At 36.7% G+C, this 16,930-nt stretch overlaps 1 protein-coding gene across 4 annotated transcripts in view; it reads left to right on the forward strand.

The window, feature by feature from the left end:
• RPS6KA5 (ribosomal protein S6 kinase A5) overlaps positions 1–16,930 on the forward strand; it is a 168,664-nt gene that overhangs the window by 82,432 nt on the left and 69,302 nt on the right. For 2 of the 4 annotated variants that reach the window (XM_019745027.2, XM_019745046.2), the window contains exons 4-5: positions 3,976–4,091; positions 7,063–7,170. The exons of 1 other annotated variant lie outside the window; for it this stretch is intronic. In XM_019745027.2, the coding sequence (XP_019600586.1) occupies positions 3,976–4,091; positions 7,063–7,170 (224 nt within the window). Of the gene's footprint in view, positions 1–3,975; positions 4,092–7,062; positions 7,171–15,837; positions 15,857–16,930 lie in introns of those variants that run through there. One more of the 4 variants, XM_074327040.1, reaches the window with a different exon arrangement.

Below are 16,930 nucleotides of genomic sequence, written 5' to 3' on the forward strand. Positions count from 1 at the left end.
TCAGACATAAATAAATGGAATGTGTGATGTGGATTGGGATAGTCCATAGTTTCAAAGTACTTCTCAAAAGTTGCTTAGTCATTACGAAGGTGAAGTAGGTAACTTCGTAGAGGAGCCCCTGAGCGGATGCACCAAGAATTGGGTGTCACTTCCATGGTTTTCCTCCCAGTGAGGCATGTCTCAGTACGATCACGGGGGAACATCAGACACACGCAAATGGTGGAGGCGTCTACAGAGTACCAAGGCTGTGCTCTTCAGAAGTGTCAAGGTTATGAAAGTCAGGGAAGACTGAGGAACTATTACAGATCAAAGAAAATAGATACGTGAACTGAAGTTAACATTTGATGCTGAGCCAGAACCTTTTGCTATAAAAGATATTTTGTGAAAAACTAGGGAAACTTGAATTGAGAATTGAGGATTAGATGGTAATAATATAGTCATGTTAGTTTCTTGATTTTTAAATGATTATGTCTTGGTATGAAATACAAATGAAAGTAAGTATACATGAGTGATGGCATATTGAGTTGGCAACTTAGGTGATTCATGAAAAAAGTTCTATGTAATAACCACTTTTCTGTACATTTGTATTAATAATTATTTCAGAATAAATATTTTTTAAAAGTTGTATTATATCCTCAAACAACTAGAAAGTGAAATTTTAAATAATCCTTTTCAGTATTATTTTTAACCTAAAATACTTAAGAGTAAATTTACTCTGTAAAGTATGATACATTGCTGAGAGAAATTTAAGAAAACCTGATTAACAGAGAGATATACCGGTTCATGGGTTGGAAAATTCAATATTTTGAACATGTCAGTTCTCCCTGAACTGAACTATATAGATACAAACCTGTCAAAATCAAAATCCAAGCAGACATTTTTTATAAGCTGACTCTAAAATTCCTGTCCAAAAACAAAGGTACTACAATAGCCCATCCAGTCTTAAAGAATAAGTATGAATGTGGAAGGCTTAAATTATCAGATTTCAAGCTTACATAAAGTTATAGTAATGAAGACAGTATGTATGAGACATATGTCAGTGGAATAGAATAGGGACCCCGGAAATAGACGCACGCACACTTATGTGGTCTTTTGGTTTTTGACAAATGTGATAAAGCAATTCAATGGGGAAGGAAGTCAGATAGTGCCGGAACAGCTGGATGTCTGTATGGAAGAAAGTAAATCTCAACCTTTACTTTGCTCTGTACCTGCATATTAATTTGAAATGGATAGCTAGTTTGCCAGACAGAGTACCAGAGAAATAGTCTACTATGAAGAATCCTTCTGAGGTCAGAAGAAACCTCAAACAGTGGCCTCAAAAATTAGCCTTGAAGGAGCCTGAATTTATTGGATGAGACTGAGGGGTAATTTAGGCCCTAGGGTATTACCAAAAATAATGCCTAATCAGCGAGCAATTAGTGGAGCCTAACAGCTGGGTGTTAGAGCAACAGAGAGGCAGATAGCTTAACAGACCAGGGAAAGACTTAAAAAGGGTCCTGTTAGAACGATTGTGGAATGCCCTAGGCTGTGCCCTCTGAGGAGCAACACGGAAAGCTCTGCTGCAGATGAAACAGACCTTACTAGAATCCTCCAGCCAAGTTATTAAAGAAAGAAAGAAAAAACAATAAAACAAGCCTGGGGTGGGGGTAGGTGTTCGGAATTAGATCATAACTCGATTCCACAAGAAAAACTGCAGAGATCCAAAAATGGTAAATAGGAAGATTAATATGACAAACTATAATAACTATACACCTGGTCGCCTGTCTTCTCTCAACTTCTTTGAGAGACATAAAATTGTGTAAAGGAATAATTGTAATATGTTGTTTGGTTTGTAACATATATGGTTGCACTATGTATAACAGTAATAGCACAAAAGGGAGGAAGAGAGGATAGAGCTATATAGGGGTGATGTTTTATGTATCACTGGAATTGAGTTGGTATAAATCCAAAGCTGTTTCTGATACGTTACTGTGTATATGGTAAGCCTTAGAGCAACCAGTAAGAAAATCACTCAAAAAAAAAAAAGTGAAATTTATTAAAGTGATTAAAATGTAGCTGAGCACCTGAAGAAATGGGTGACTTTGATATTACTTGAGATGGGGAAGGCTGCAGGGAGAATAATAATTGTAATAATTTATAGTAGTTATTATTCCCATTGTATAGATAAAGAACTGAACCTGAGAGAGACTTAATTTGCTCGAGCAGGACACAGTGGAGCCATTGTCTGTCCAGGTCTCTCGATTAGAAAGCCCAGGTCCTTTGGACTATATCCAGTGGCCTCGATGACAAAAGTACATTGGATTTCCTTCTCAATGCACTTGCCTTTGAGTCTTGGAGTAGTGTTTTTCTGAGACTCTATTTAATATTTATTCTAATACAAAGAACTTGTGTTTAAAATGATGAAATAATCGTCTGTGAGTGTTTACTGCATGCGGGGACTATAGAGATGAGTACCATTGTTCCTAACTTTGAAAAGCTTAGAGTTTAGCAAAAAAAAGCAAGCATACAAATAAACATTTTTAATACAGTGAAATAATTGCAGTGGTAGAAGACTTTAATAAGTACAATGATAAAGATGAAAGGAAGTGATGAACTCTGCTGGAGTGGTTATTCACGATGAGATAATTGAGTAGGACATCCAAGGACGCATAGGAGTTTCTCAGTTGGTCAGCTGACCTATGGGTGCCTATTTCTGTGTCATGACTAACTACGGAAACCATTTATACATAAAAACCAGTAATAGATAGTGAATAGCTACTTAAAGGTAGAAAAAAAAATCATTGTTAGTTTGCAGGAATGCTGTGTTCCTTTACACCTTTTCAATAATTAGCTTTGTATTAAGATATAATTAAAACTCCTTGGCCAAACACGGAAGCCTTAGAAGGGCAGTGCTGTTTTGCTGGCATGTGCTTTGTAAAATACATTGCAAAACAACCAGCTATTAAGAGTGCTTTCATTCTGTTGCATGTGCTTTTTGGAGTTTAAAAGTTAAATGGCCAAGATAAAACAAAAATGTGTGAGTTCGTGAAGATTTTGCTTCGATATTTTATCAAGTTGTGGTCAACTCAGCAAATGGAAATTCTTGGGATACATGCTTTTCAGATTTTTTGAACTGTATTTGAACTGTATTTGTGACTATTTTCTAGGTATACTTTGTTTCTCACAAACAAATGTGTGTTAAGGTAGCAATGGTTAGTTTCTGGTGGAACGATTATCAGTTTATCAGTAAATGTCTTGTTAGAGCCAATTATGAACATAATTGTGCTGTAGTTTTTATTTTTATTATTATTCAGTTCCCTCATTTATTTCTCCCTGCAGCCTTTTTGTCTCTTATTTCATTATTCCTCTCAGAATAAATAGGTCAAATTGAAAGGGAAATGGGAGTCTTTTAGTTTCAGGTGTTTTGATTCGGCCATGTTGTGCTACTTTTTGTGGCTCTGAGGAGCAATAAGAGGGCTGCCTGTTACCTAATACACATTTTTGGAAGAGTTCATAGAAAATTCTGGAAAATAGGGAATCTGCTTCAAAATAGCGACTGGCAACTGTTACAGAGGAAAGCCTGGGATTTTTGTGTTTTGTTCTGTTCATTTTTTATTTTGGTTATTGTAGTGGCTGGTATTTTGGCACTCCACAGCAAGTTAAGTATCGTGTGGCGATGGCAGAGGTTTCTGAAATGCTGTATTTGGGAAACTGTATTTAACTATATGCAGATTTCATATAATAGTTTTAATGGCAATGCTCTATGCAAATTCATTTGCTTGTAGTGTAGGGTCGTCATTCTCTTATGAAACTATATTACCAGATGAATTTAGTAATATATTCCATATGAAATTATATACTATATACTAAGACTTGCGCAGAAAAATCATATATTAAAATCAGTGCCGTATGGTTAACCCAAAGTGATTAAAAGGAAATACTTCCTTTAGTTGATGAATACAAGTCAAAGAAAGAAAAAATATATTTCATTTTTAGATTATATAAATGGTGGAGAACTTTTTACTCATCTTTCTCAAAGAGAGCGTTTCACAGAGGATGAGGTGCAGATCTATGTCGGAGAGACTGTGCTCGCCCTCGAACACCTCCACAAGGTAAGACCTTAATCTTTGGGATTTCTGGTTTCGAAATATCTATTAACAGATAATGATGGAGCTGAAAGAACGAATGTTTTTAATGTGTCAGTGTCTTTGTGGAGATTGTGAAAACCCACTTGCAGACTGTTAGCCAGTTTTCTCATATTCCTCGTTCCCTTTTTAAAAATCTACTCTCCTTTCGTCGTCCCTGTGATGCAGATTTAAAAGGTAGAACCTGAGCAATTTTTTCGGTTTTGTTCATGAAAAATCCTAACGCTTATTACAAAGGAGCACCAGAATAAAAATGTTTCTTCTTAAAATGAACTTTAAGACGAAACCACAAATCATAATATGTGTTTCCTGAATTGTGACTTCCTTCATTGTAGACTCTGCCTGTACGTCTTCAGGATATAGTTCCTGATTCGGTTGGAGAATATGAGTTATTTGAAAGAAGCATCTACCTACGCTGCCCAGCTTGCCCCCTCTGACTTTCTGTTCCATTTGTTTTGTCCCAGAGGTCCTCTCTTACTCCCTCCGCCTCGCTCCTCCTCCGTTGCTTCCATGTAGATGGACTCAGTTACTAAAAACTTGAAATGAAATTCATGTCTATGATGCTGTTTGAACTCTATAAAAAGAGTTTAAACTTTTTAAAAAATTCTGTTTCAGATACTACTAATCTTGATCCAAGAAACTGACTGAAAAACCTTTTTTTTTTTTAACGAGGAAACGTTGTAGAAGCAAACAGTCATTATATAGACAAGGTTTGTGCCTCAGAAAAAGAAAGTACTAGGGGAATTGTCTATCCCCTCGGTGTGTGAGACTGGGAGGAGACCAGTATGGCCTGAGTCCCTAAGTTAGGATGGTGCAGGTACATCATAAAGTCACTGTTCTTCTTTGTCATGTATTCAGAGCCTACGCTCGATTATAGATAAACAAAGTGCTGATTCTGACGCATAGAAAAGAATGGAGAGGAATGAAGGGAAAAGGCAGGGAGAAGGATGACATTTTTAATCAAAGGGGCAGGGATACCAGAATTGCAAGATGGAGGCAATGGATGGGAGAGGCTGTGAGAAAAAAATGATAAGATATAAGAAAAGAAGGGAGGGATCAAGAAAAGGGTAGACCTGGCCCAGAGCAGAAATGAGACTGAGCAGGGGAGGAAGATGGGGTTCAGAACAGGAATCTTAAGAAAAGTGAATGAAAAATGTATAAGAACAGGAGGGAAGGAGAAAAGGCCCTGGGTGGCAGGGCTGCATTGCCATGGAGAGAAAGGAAAGAGGAACAATAAATAAGGTAGGGAGCTGACCTGAGACAATTCTCCTTTTGAGAGAATTGTCAGTATGGTGACAAGCTTTATGCTTATGGTTATTTTGGGGATATAAAATAGTTAGAACGTCTCTATACATGAAACAAACTGGGCCCAAGAATAAGCTGAAAAGATCATTGCATTTTATGCTGAGGGGCATTAGGTATAATTTTTTATAATATAAAAATGATGGTGGAAATCGCCATCAATTCCAGACTAAAAACTAACAAAATACAAAGCTCCAACCAGAGAGCTTAGTAAATTTAGTTTGTAATTCGTGTGAAAGCTTTAATTCTGTTTATTAAAGGAAAAATCCCTGAACATTCATTATTATTAAAACTGGGTAATCAGAAACACAGAAGTAGAGAACGTGATGAATACTGGGTATAAATGTAATTGATATGGAGTGAGAGTAATACAGCACATCAGAGCTCAGCTAAGTTTCTCTTAACCTTACTACCCTGAAAAGGTAAATACAAAGTATAAGACGAAGCCAGTTTTATTAATCCTGATATCACTACTGATACTGTTTCCCAGGGAGAGACCAAAATGGGAGTTTATTTGGAAGTAATGAAGTAAAGCAGATAGTAAATGATTTATTCCTAAAATCTTTTCCAAAGAGATTGTTAAACAAAAAAGTTGTACTGGTTAGATGCTGGTAAGGCTTCAAGTCAAATAGCTGTTCAATAGACAGCAGATGTTTCCTTCCTCCGTTTCTTGTAGAACACTGAGGTTCTTGGAGGAAAATTACCTAGCATTTTTTTTTGGTATAATTTTTAATTTCGATTTTAAAAGAATATTAAGAGTCTGTTTTTTTCATACACGTAGTGTTGAGGGAAGCAGACTTTCTAAATTTAAAAACATTCAATTCAGCCTGACATAACATGAAACAGAATTCACGTATACCGAGCACTTCTTTTATGACTTGGGTAGATTTATGTTACATACCTGAAGTGTTTTACTATAAAACTTACATGCAAAACAAAATGAAGGGATATATAAATATTATTTAATTGACTTACTTTGCTTATTTAGAACTAAAGATCGACTAAAATCAACCTATGCTCTTCAACCTTTATGTTTAGAAGCCTATTAATTACCTGTTTGACACTTGACACTGTGCTAGATACTAGATAAATACATAAAAAGTGAAAAAAGAGCATTAGGGTATGGTTATATCAAAACAAACAGGAAATACTTAGAAAATAACAGTTATTTTTAGGTAAGTACAATGTCAGTAGAGGTGCTGCAGGAGTCAAGACAAAGAAATGACCCTTGTGGGACCTGGTTAGTCTGGAAAGCCTTCTGAAGCCATTGGGGCAGTGATGGGCGTGAACTGCTAAGAGAGCACCTGCAGATCGTCTGGAGTGAGGATGGAGTCTCTGAAGAAGAAGAGAGACAGGAAGAAGCAGTAGTGAACGAGGAGACCTGAAGAAGCGGGTCCAGCAGGAACGGACCCTCATTACGTAGAGAATGAAGACCTGGTTGGAGGGGTCCAGGGAGCCCAGCACCGAGATGAGGAATTTCCACTGGCGCTGGCCAGGGACTGAGACCCATTATAGCACCCTGAACAGGACAGTGCCTTTTTGTGAGGGGTTGGTTTCTAAGGTACACAAGAAAGACTCTCCTAATTTATTTTTTGGAAATTGTTATTTTTAAATGCGTATGTATTTGTTTTTGCAGTTGGGGATTATATACCGTGACATTAAGCTTGAGAATATTCTACTTGATTCTAATGGCCATGTGGTGCTGACAGATTTTGGTCTGAGTAAGGAGTTTGTGGCTGATGAAGTGAGTATTATATTTTAATTTGAAGTTAGTAATAACAGAACATAAACAATGATGAAAAATTAGCTCTATAATAAGGATTTAATGAAATAGTACCATATGGATTATGGATTTGTGTGCAGGTTTGCCTAGAGGAATATTTGGCATGAATGACTGTAAAGATTTTTAGTTTAAAATGACCATGGAACCATCCTATTAGGATTGCAGTAAACCTTTGATGAATAAATCAGAATTCCCCAGTTTAAAGTAAAACAAAACTATGCATTTAAGTTTCCCCGTAAGATATAACTGAAAAATTTAAATAACCTTTGGGACCTTTAGGAGAATTACGGCTTACGTGGGAGCCGATGGAGAATTACGGAACGTGTACGTACAGTTCACATTGTGATGAATAATTGGGGTGTGTCGTGCTGTGATGGTCCTTTGAACTCACTTGACAGTAATGACGAGAATCTACGAGGCTTAATTCTTAAACCTCGCTGTTTTTTTGCTGACATGAACTAAAATGTAATAGCTAATGTGCAGATTTTAAATATGGTGGCCTTTGCATTTCAGTATTGATTAGCTCTTGTTTAATATTATAAATGTGTGTAATAAATTTAAAACTGTATATTTATTAGTTGTAATTAAATACTATTATGTAGCAGTTGTAAAAAAAATTACATTTCTGTAACAATAATTACTCAAGATAACTAAGTAAATATGAATGCCAGTTCATTTCTATCCAAGAAATTATTGGTATAGAATGCAGAATCACAGTAAAATTTTTATAGTAAAGGACTTCCTGTAAAATACATCATTCTTGGGTTCAAAAATACCAGGTGTATCTATTTCTGATTGTTTGCTTTTTGGAACATTGCCAAAGCAGTCTTAGGTGAATTAGACAAGTGCTGAAATTATAAGAAGTGAAGATCCCAATTTTTTATCATATCTGTATTCACTCAGTGTACTTATTCAGTAAATATTTATTGACCACCTCTATTATACTAGGTACTGGATAATATGATGAGTAAAATGGAAATGGTGTCTGCCTTCATGAAGCTGTGGTTATAACAATATATTGATATCTTTGATAGAAAGATTATAGTTATAGATTAGATGAATTTTGGGGGAATTTACTTCCAAGTTTGATTTTTAATACTTTTTCTACTTTGTAAAAATTTTAGTTGCAACTTCAGTAAAATGTGACTGATTAAATATGTTTACAGTTGCTTCCTCACCCCCACTACAAGTAAAAGTAAAGGAATATAATAGGCATACACTCAAAATGGGGGAAGAAAATAACAACCAGATTTTGGAACATGAACAGCAGAAATACTAGTTGTAACTGATATTCACTTATATTAAAGTATCTTCTTTCTTGGAATGAGTTTCTTTTTTGTCCATTCCTGTTCTACCTTCTTGGTTTTCAGTTTAAACTAGCATCCTTGGTCACAGCTGAATCCTAAGCCAGTAATGTGAGAAGCCCCAAAGCAGGCTAATTTGCACCTCTGACCCCCAGAAATGTTCAGGAATTGGGGGCACCAGGTGTTCCCCCAAATAGGGGTGCAGGTGATACACGACACAGGAGGGTTGGTTGAAAGTTTGTATAAGAACTAAGTAGCCCCCAGATCCCATGTCTACTCCCTTCACTTAGGCAACCAGGCCTTCCTCACCCTCAGGGAAGACTGAAAAAGTTAAGCAGACAAGACTGTGGGTTCAGAGGCGATGGGCACAGCTGAGGGTGAGGATGCCACATGGAAACTAGTGGGTGAAATGGAAATTGACACGCTGAGCTGTGGAGATGCCATGGCCTCCTTCTGCCACTTCCCTCTGAGGGCAGTGGCTTCTTAGACAGGAGTTTGCAGGATTCCTCTCTGAGAAACAGAACAGAACATCTGCAGCTGCTGTCAGTTGGTGGTTTTGCCAATGAAGTGACCCAGCCACATCTCCCTACAGAGATGCCTGTCACAGGCCCAGCCTAGGCCACAGAAGCATGTTTGTGATGATGTCACAATTTCTTTTTATGTTTTGATTTCAATAATTAATTTCCTCTGTCATACTATGTATTTAAAAACACAATTCTGTGAAGGGGTCTGTTGGCTTCAACAGCCTGCCAAGGGGTCTTTGGCATGTAAAAGACCCATGCATGGAAAGAATTCGTGATCACCTTTCCTCTCTCCTTGGGACCTTTCATAGATTCGCTCCTTCACTCCATCCGTATTTGCTGAGGGCCTTTTGCCTGCTAGACACTAGGCTAGGTTCTGGTACTACAACATGAAAGAATCACCTCATGAATCCTATGTTTATGGACATGTGTGACTGATCATTCGGCAGACGTTGGCCCTGAGGAACAGAAAAATGTTAGGAACCAAAACAAAAATCAAACGTGGATCAGAGCTGTTGGGTTTTAATACAACTTAGTCAGGTATGCTGTGTGGCGAAATCAGCCTGGTCACTCCTCACAAGAGACTCGTCATGTCAACAGCCACTCCTCAAGGGAAGGAAGGCAGTTCTTATCAGAGGCCATAACTGGGGGCACCTAGTTGTGTAGCCGCAAAAATGAAATCCTGGGATTCAATCTGAAGTGGAGAGGTGATTAATAGATTCTCTTATTATTCACTGAATGCAGTCCAGCTGCATTTAATATAGTTATGTATTATTGTCATGTGCTATTAAGCTTTACATTTTGTCTATCTTTTACTGTCGAGACTACCAGCTCTTAGCTCTAGAGAACATTCTGTCATGCTAGGCTTCAGGTTTAATTCCCAGAGCTCGGGAAGCTTTTCTGAGCCCCCTAATACTTGATCTCATGGTCCTTTGTTCCCCCCATTCCACCAAGCCCTTGCTTAGCAAGGTTTCCTACCTAGATTCTTTCCACCTTAAAAATATTTCCATCAAACAAACGATTTCTGTTTTGATTAGCTAGCATTTCTTTTTGGTTTCATTTCTCAGCCCAACTCAATTATACTGAAACATCATCTTTCTTGGAGTGAGTTTCCTTTTGTCCATTTCTATTCTACCTCCTTGGTTTTCAGTTTAAACCCCCGTCTAAGGATTTTCTTCCTTGGTTTCCAGTTCATATAGAGAGATTATATATCTCTAGCTCTAACTGATCTCTCTCCTTTTCAACCTCTTCTTCTTCCTCTTGGACCATTTCTGTAATCATTTAAGTGTACCTAGTCTCTCCTGTCTTAAAATATTTTTAATGGAGAGACGAATGGATGGACTGACTGATAAACAGATAAAAAGAAAATCTCGGAATCCCATATTCCCTCTGAGTTATTGTCCTGTTGTTCTTCTTTGTCACTATTTGTTTACATGCTCTCTTTACTTACCCACACGTCTCTCACTTCTTAGTCTGCTCTAATTTGACTTGCACGCCCTACCAAGTGACCGAGATTGTTCTTGACAAGGTCACAATGGACTTTAATCTTAGACGCTTTTTATTCCTCATCTTACTTAACTACCTAGTAACGTTGAACTGGAAATTGCCTCTCACCTGGGCTTCTCTGACACTCCTCTGACTTTCCTTCTGTCTTTTGTAGGCTTTTCCTCTTCTACCTGACAATTCAATCCTAGGTTCCTCACAGCTCAATTCTAGGAACGCTTCTCTTTTTCTGCTGCACTCTCTCCTTATATGCTGGTGATTCCCAAATATATATGGCCAACCCTGACTTCTCTTCTGGGCTGCAGACCCAATCATGCCTATAGTGTATTTCCACTGGACTCTCTTTCAGAGGCTTCTCAAGCTCAGCATTTCCAAAACCAAGCTAATCTTCTCCCACCCAAATCTGCTTCTCTTTCAGTATATCATAGTTTTGTGTATTACAAATTCTGCCCTCATTTGCTCTGGGAAATGTATTTCTATTTAATATTCAGGAATCTATTTTTTATGTAAGTTTGAAGTTTCTGCTCGTGGTGTAATACTCATCTCTCTCTTTGTTAATTTAATAATTCAACAAATATTTATTGAGTACCTACTATACTAGACCCTAGAAATACAGTGGTGAACGTAACAAATTCCTTGCCCTAATAGGCCTGTATTCTAGAAGTACTCATTAAATATTCATATAATTTAATGATGAATTATTTATTTAATTATGAATTATTTCTAGATTGTATTTTGCTAAACTGGATTGTATACAGGATAAATTTTATTTATTTTAGAAACTTTAAAAATGTTTTATATGATAATGAACACTTTTCAGATTTGATACTTTTACAGATATGTCTTTCCTCAACCATAGAATTTGATAAACCCCTTGGGATTCTGAGAATAAAAGAAGACATTTCTAAATATCTTTGGGCTAGTATAGGTCCTTATAGGATTTTTTGAGAGTAAAGAGTACAGTTCAGCAAACATTTGTTGAGTTCTTACTGTGAGTTAGACAATCCGCTAGGTGTTGGATATATGATTCTAACACTGAAGACCTTAAAGACATGAAGGGCATCTGTTCTTACCTATTTGTAAACAAATAATGTGAAAATGATACATTTATGTGTTGTTAATTACCCTATACTTAAAAATGGTACAGGCGACCCCAGTATAACATGGCACTTCTATCACATGGTTTCAGTCTAATATGGTTTGAGAATTAGAGAAATCCCCGAACAAAACGGAGTGTAATAAGAGCTTTTAAGAGCAAAAGATATCTCATTTGAAATTTTTCATTTGAACGTGGATGTCGTATCAGATTTGTCTGCAGAATTTTAAAATTTATTAGAATTTTAAATCCATTTTGTTCATGGAGTATTAAGTTCAGAAGATGAAGATATCTTGTCAAAAAGAAAACACTCTCGGTTAATGGTGCTTAGTAGTGATGAAGAAAACATTATCTAATACATATTAATATGTTATACTTTGGGTGAAAATTGCTTTAATAAAGCTATTTCTCTTAATTATAAAAAATATAATAGTATGCTTTTTTAATTTTTTGAACCGAACCCCCTTTTTTTGTACTAGTCCTTTGTTTCGTGTAACACAGATTCGTATAACACAGCATCTTTAAGAACCTAACAACCGTGTTACACAGGGGTTACCTGTATATGCATTGTATGTTTTCATAATTTAACATTGAACATTTGAATATTTTCACAACAGAATATTAAAATGAATCTGCAGATAGATAAATAAAACTAGAAGAAAGACAACACCCCCAACATTTAAAAACAGAGGTAGCTAAGTTAATTATAACCCACTGCCATGGTAGCTGTACTTAAAAGGAAAAGGTCTATGGATTTGTGACTATTTTCTCTTTCCAGAAAATAGAAAAATGCAACTTTTGCTCAGTTCACATGATGTTTATTCATTATTATTATTTTTTGAACATATAAGAGGCATTTTAGTGTAGTGGGAAGAACACATATTCAAGTTGGAAGATCTTTTTCAGTTCTTTACTTCCTGACTCTGTGACATTGGGCAAGTCACTTAGTCATTAACCCGTCTCAGTCTTGGTATAAACAATGTATGTCATATCCAGTTTATAGGATTGTCATATGGTCACACTGAGTTAATGCTCATCATAGTACTTTTTAAAGTAGAAAGTGATATCATGGTAAGATTTATTCATAATAGTATTTATTATTTTAAGGTAGGTTCAAGTACAAGTCCAATGGGCAGATTTGATGTAAATTACATCACAGAATAAGCAGGGACAACTTTTGAATTGAGATGCAAAAATATCAATTTCTACTTGTAAGAGGTGCTACTCAGATTACTGTAAGCAAAATGAAAATATGCGAATGAGAATCTTAAATTATTCTCCCTTAATTTTCTTATTTGTAGGAAAGTTTTAAATTACAGCTGTCTCTAATAAATGCCTAGTTAATAATGTCATTTGCAGGATTCTCCGCTATAGCATACACATCTCAAGATGCCTACGAGAGGTTCAGGACACATAAAGAGCGTGTCTGCCATGGGAATCACATAACCCAACTCCCTAAGGCAGCTCTTTTCGTTATCCCTGTCTCCCTTCCAGATTGGTAGTGACGTGTTCATGATTCTTTTCATTTGCATGTGTTCCAAGGGCGCATAGTAGGTCTCTGTAAATAAAGACCTATCTATCAGTCATTTGCCAAAATCAGTGACTCTAGGGTAATTTTAGTTTTTTTAAGGTAAACGTTGAGATGGAAGTGTTAAAGGGAGAGACCTAGAAGCTTGTCAAAGTATTCTTCTGTTGCCCCAATATTTCCTCTACTCAAACAGTATTACACAATATTCGTATACTAACACATTAGCTCCCCACATTTGTTTGTAAAGTTTTTTCCTCCAGATATCAGAACAGATCCCCTACCTTTGGACGGGGGAGGGGGAGTTGTCTGCCTCACAAATCCCTTTATAACTTTTCTTATGGTAGAAATTATTGGCTCTGGTAAGATTTATTCATAATAGTATTATTTTAAGGTAGGTTCAAGTACAAGTTCAATGGGCAGGTTTGATGTAAATTACATCACAGAATAAGCAGGGACAACTTTTGAATTGAGATTCTTTTCACAGAAACTTCTCCCGTATATTCTATTTGTTCAAATAATATTAAACACATATAATTTTTATTTACTTGAAAACTATATTTAGCAGTCACATTATTCTATTATAGAACATATTAACCTATAAAAGAATAAGTAATATATAGATTATTTTGACTATTTTCTAAGAAAAAAGGGAAAATGATTTAAAACCATACTAAGTGTGAGAGAATTTCAACCCATAAGGGGAATTTAGGAAAAGATATGCTGGAGTACTGACACTGCATAAATATGGTTATAAGGTATTTATAGTTTCCAAATTTCTTTAAAAACTTTTTATATCATAAAATATTTTAAATATAATAAAAATAGAGAAAATTATGTAACAGAATTTGTGCATCCACTATTCACATATGCAGTTATGAGCATTACCATGTTTCCCCCAAAATAAGACCTAACCAGAAAACATAAGCCCTAGCATGATTTTTCAGGATGACATCCCCTGAACATAAGCCCTAATGCACCTTCTGGAGCAAAAATTAATGTAAGATCCGGTCTTATTTTTGGGGAAACGTGGTATGTGTTTTTTTCCCACTTATTCAGCAAGTATTGATTGAATGTCTACTATGATTCAGGCAGTGTTCTGTGTAGGTGTTGGAATCTGGCAATGAACAACATAGACAAAAATTTCTCCCCTAGACAGGGAAGCAGACAATAACAGGTACATAGTAAAATATGTATGGAATATATTAGATAGTGGTGAGTTTCAAGAAGACAAGTACAGGGGGAAAGAGGGATAGAAGCATCAGGGTGAGCAATGGTTGTCCTTTCAACCAGGGATCAGGAAAGGCCTCGCTGAGAAGATGACAGTTGAGTAGAAACAGGAAGGAAGTGAGAGCTTGAGCCATATCAATATCTTAGGAAGAGATTTCTGGGTAGAGGAATCAGCCGGGGTTAAGACCCTAAGGTGGGACGATACGAGGCTGTTTGTGGAACAACAAGGAGCCCAGTGCGGGTGTGCAGGATGAGTGACAGTTAGAGTGGCCGGAAATGAGGACCACTTGTTGACTACTCATTGAGGAGGTGACCGAATGAAGGAGGATTCTACAGATCAGACAGGACACTGAAGACCCTTGTAAGGACTGGCTTCTCTCAGAGAGTGAAGTGGGGAGCTTTGAGGAGAAGAGTGACACGATGTGATTTATTTTAGAGGGTAATTCTACAAGCATGACCGTCCTGTAGCGGGACAAGTCTGGAAACATGGAGACCAGTTAGGAAAGCGGTTGCATTGATCCCAGCAGTGAGTCTGGAGTTTGGGAGAGAAGTCTCATTTAGAGATACAGATTTGGAATTTGCCAATATATAAGTAATATTTAAAATCATTAAAGTGAATGGGAATATCAACAGAGTAAGTGCAGATAGAAAAGAAAAAAAGGTCTAAAAAGAGAGGAATAAAATAGAAAAGAAAAAAGACCAAGCCCTAAACTCCAGGCTGTTCCAACATGAAGAGACTAAGAGAGCAGGAAGAGCTAACAAAGGAGACTGAGAAAAGGGACTGGGAAGTTGGGAAGAAAACAGGGAAGTGTGTTGTCTTGGAAGCCAAATGAAGAAGTGTTTCAAGGATGAAAATGATTAACTATGTCAAGTACATTGTTGTCAGATCAAGTAAGATGAGGACTGAAGATTGAGCATTGACTCAATTGAAACCCAAGGAGAGAGAATGGGAAAAGACATACTATTGTCGTCCACAAATGCAGGCAACTCTTGGGGTTTCCTGCAAAAAGCAATACTGTAATTCTGTGGAGAGCATAGCAGGGGAGGAGGTGGGGTCAAGAGAGGTCTTCTTGTTTTAAGGGGGAGAACTGGCAGATGTTGAAATGCTGGCTGGCGCCATCCTGAAGAGGAACTGGGGGTAAATGTAAGAATGTAACGATACAAGAAAGAAGGGGGGAGATTGCTGCAACACTGTCCTTAAGAGGAATCCACTTGAGTGCACAAGTGGAGATACAGTAGCTACTAGCTTGGTCAGGTCATCCTTAGAAACGGAGGAGAAGGTTGAGTTACTGGGCACAGACGTGGGTGGCTGTCAACAAGTGGTAGTGGAGCTTCCAGAAGGCCTTTTCTGGTTGCTTCTGTTTTCTTTTTGAGAGTGACGAAGGGAAGAGACACTGGAGGTTTTGAGAGTGACGAACGGAAGAGACACTGGAGGTTTTGAGAGTGACGAAGGGAAGAGACACTGGAGGTTTGAAAAGAGGGAAGATATAAAATAAGCAGCTAAGACGGGGAGAGCGAGTGGGTTAGGAAATATGTGTGTTTGCTGGGCAGTGTCAGCATTAAAGACCCACTTGAGGTTCATGCTCATGAAGTGAAATTGGTCAGCCTGATTCTGCGTTTCTCTCCAACTACATTTAGCTGCACAGGTTCAGGCCAAGTAGATGGTGGATTGAATTTAATGTTGTTTTAGTACCCTTCCTTCATATGTATATATCCATAAACAATATATACTAGTAGCTTGTGTTTATAAAATTTATGTACATAAATGGCATATCATATTGCAAATTGTTTTTTATTGGACTTGTATTTGAAATGTTTCCAAGTAGATAAATATGAATTTTTTATTCATTTTAGCTGCTGTAGAATACTCTTTTATATGGATTATCCAGTGTTTCCATTCTTCTACTGAGATATATTTAGGTTTCTTTGTTTTCTCTATCAGAGTGTTACGGTTTTTTCCTGATGTTATTGATTTGTTGGAGTTCTTTCAATATTCTAGATAACCATCTTTCATAATTACATATTTTGTGAATTTCTTTTCCAGGTCTTTCACTTGTCTTTGTCTTTGTTTAATGGCTTGTTTGCCATTCTCACATTTGACATTGTAATGTAATCAAATTTACTAATCTTTTAGGATTTACATTCTTTGAATTTTTTTATAACTTTTAATTGTGGTAAAATACACACAACATAAAAATTACCATCTTAATCATTTTTCAGTGTATAGGTCAGTAGTGTTAATTATAGTCATGCCATTTGTGCAACAGATGTGTACAAATTTTTCATTCTTGCAAAAATAAACTCTATACCCATTGAACAACAATTCCTTATTTTCCCCTCTTCCTAGCTCCTGGCAACCACCATTCTACTCTCTGTTTCTATGAATTTGACTACTTTAGATACCTAATATAAGTGGAATCATACAGTATTTATCTTTTTGTGACTGGTTTATTTCAGTGAACATAACGTCTTCAGGCTTCATCCATGTTGTAGCATGTGACAGGATTTTCTTCTTTTTCAAGGCTGAATAATATTCCATTGT

This window comes from Rhinolophus sinicus, linkage group LG03 (genome assembly GCF_036562045.2).
Source record: "Rhinolophus sinicus isolate RSC01 linkage group LG03, ASM3656204v1, whole genome shotgun sequence".
Classification (NCBI taxonomy): domain Eukaryota; kingdom Metazoa; phylum Chordata; class Mammalia; order Chiroptera; family Rhinolophidae; genus Rhinolophus; species Rhinolophus sinicus.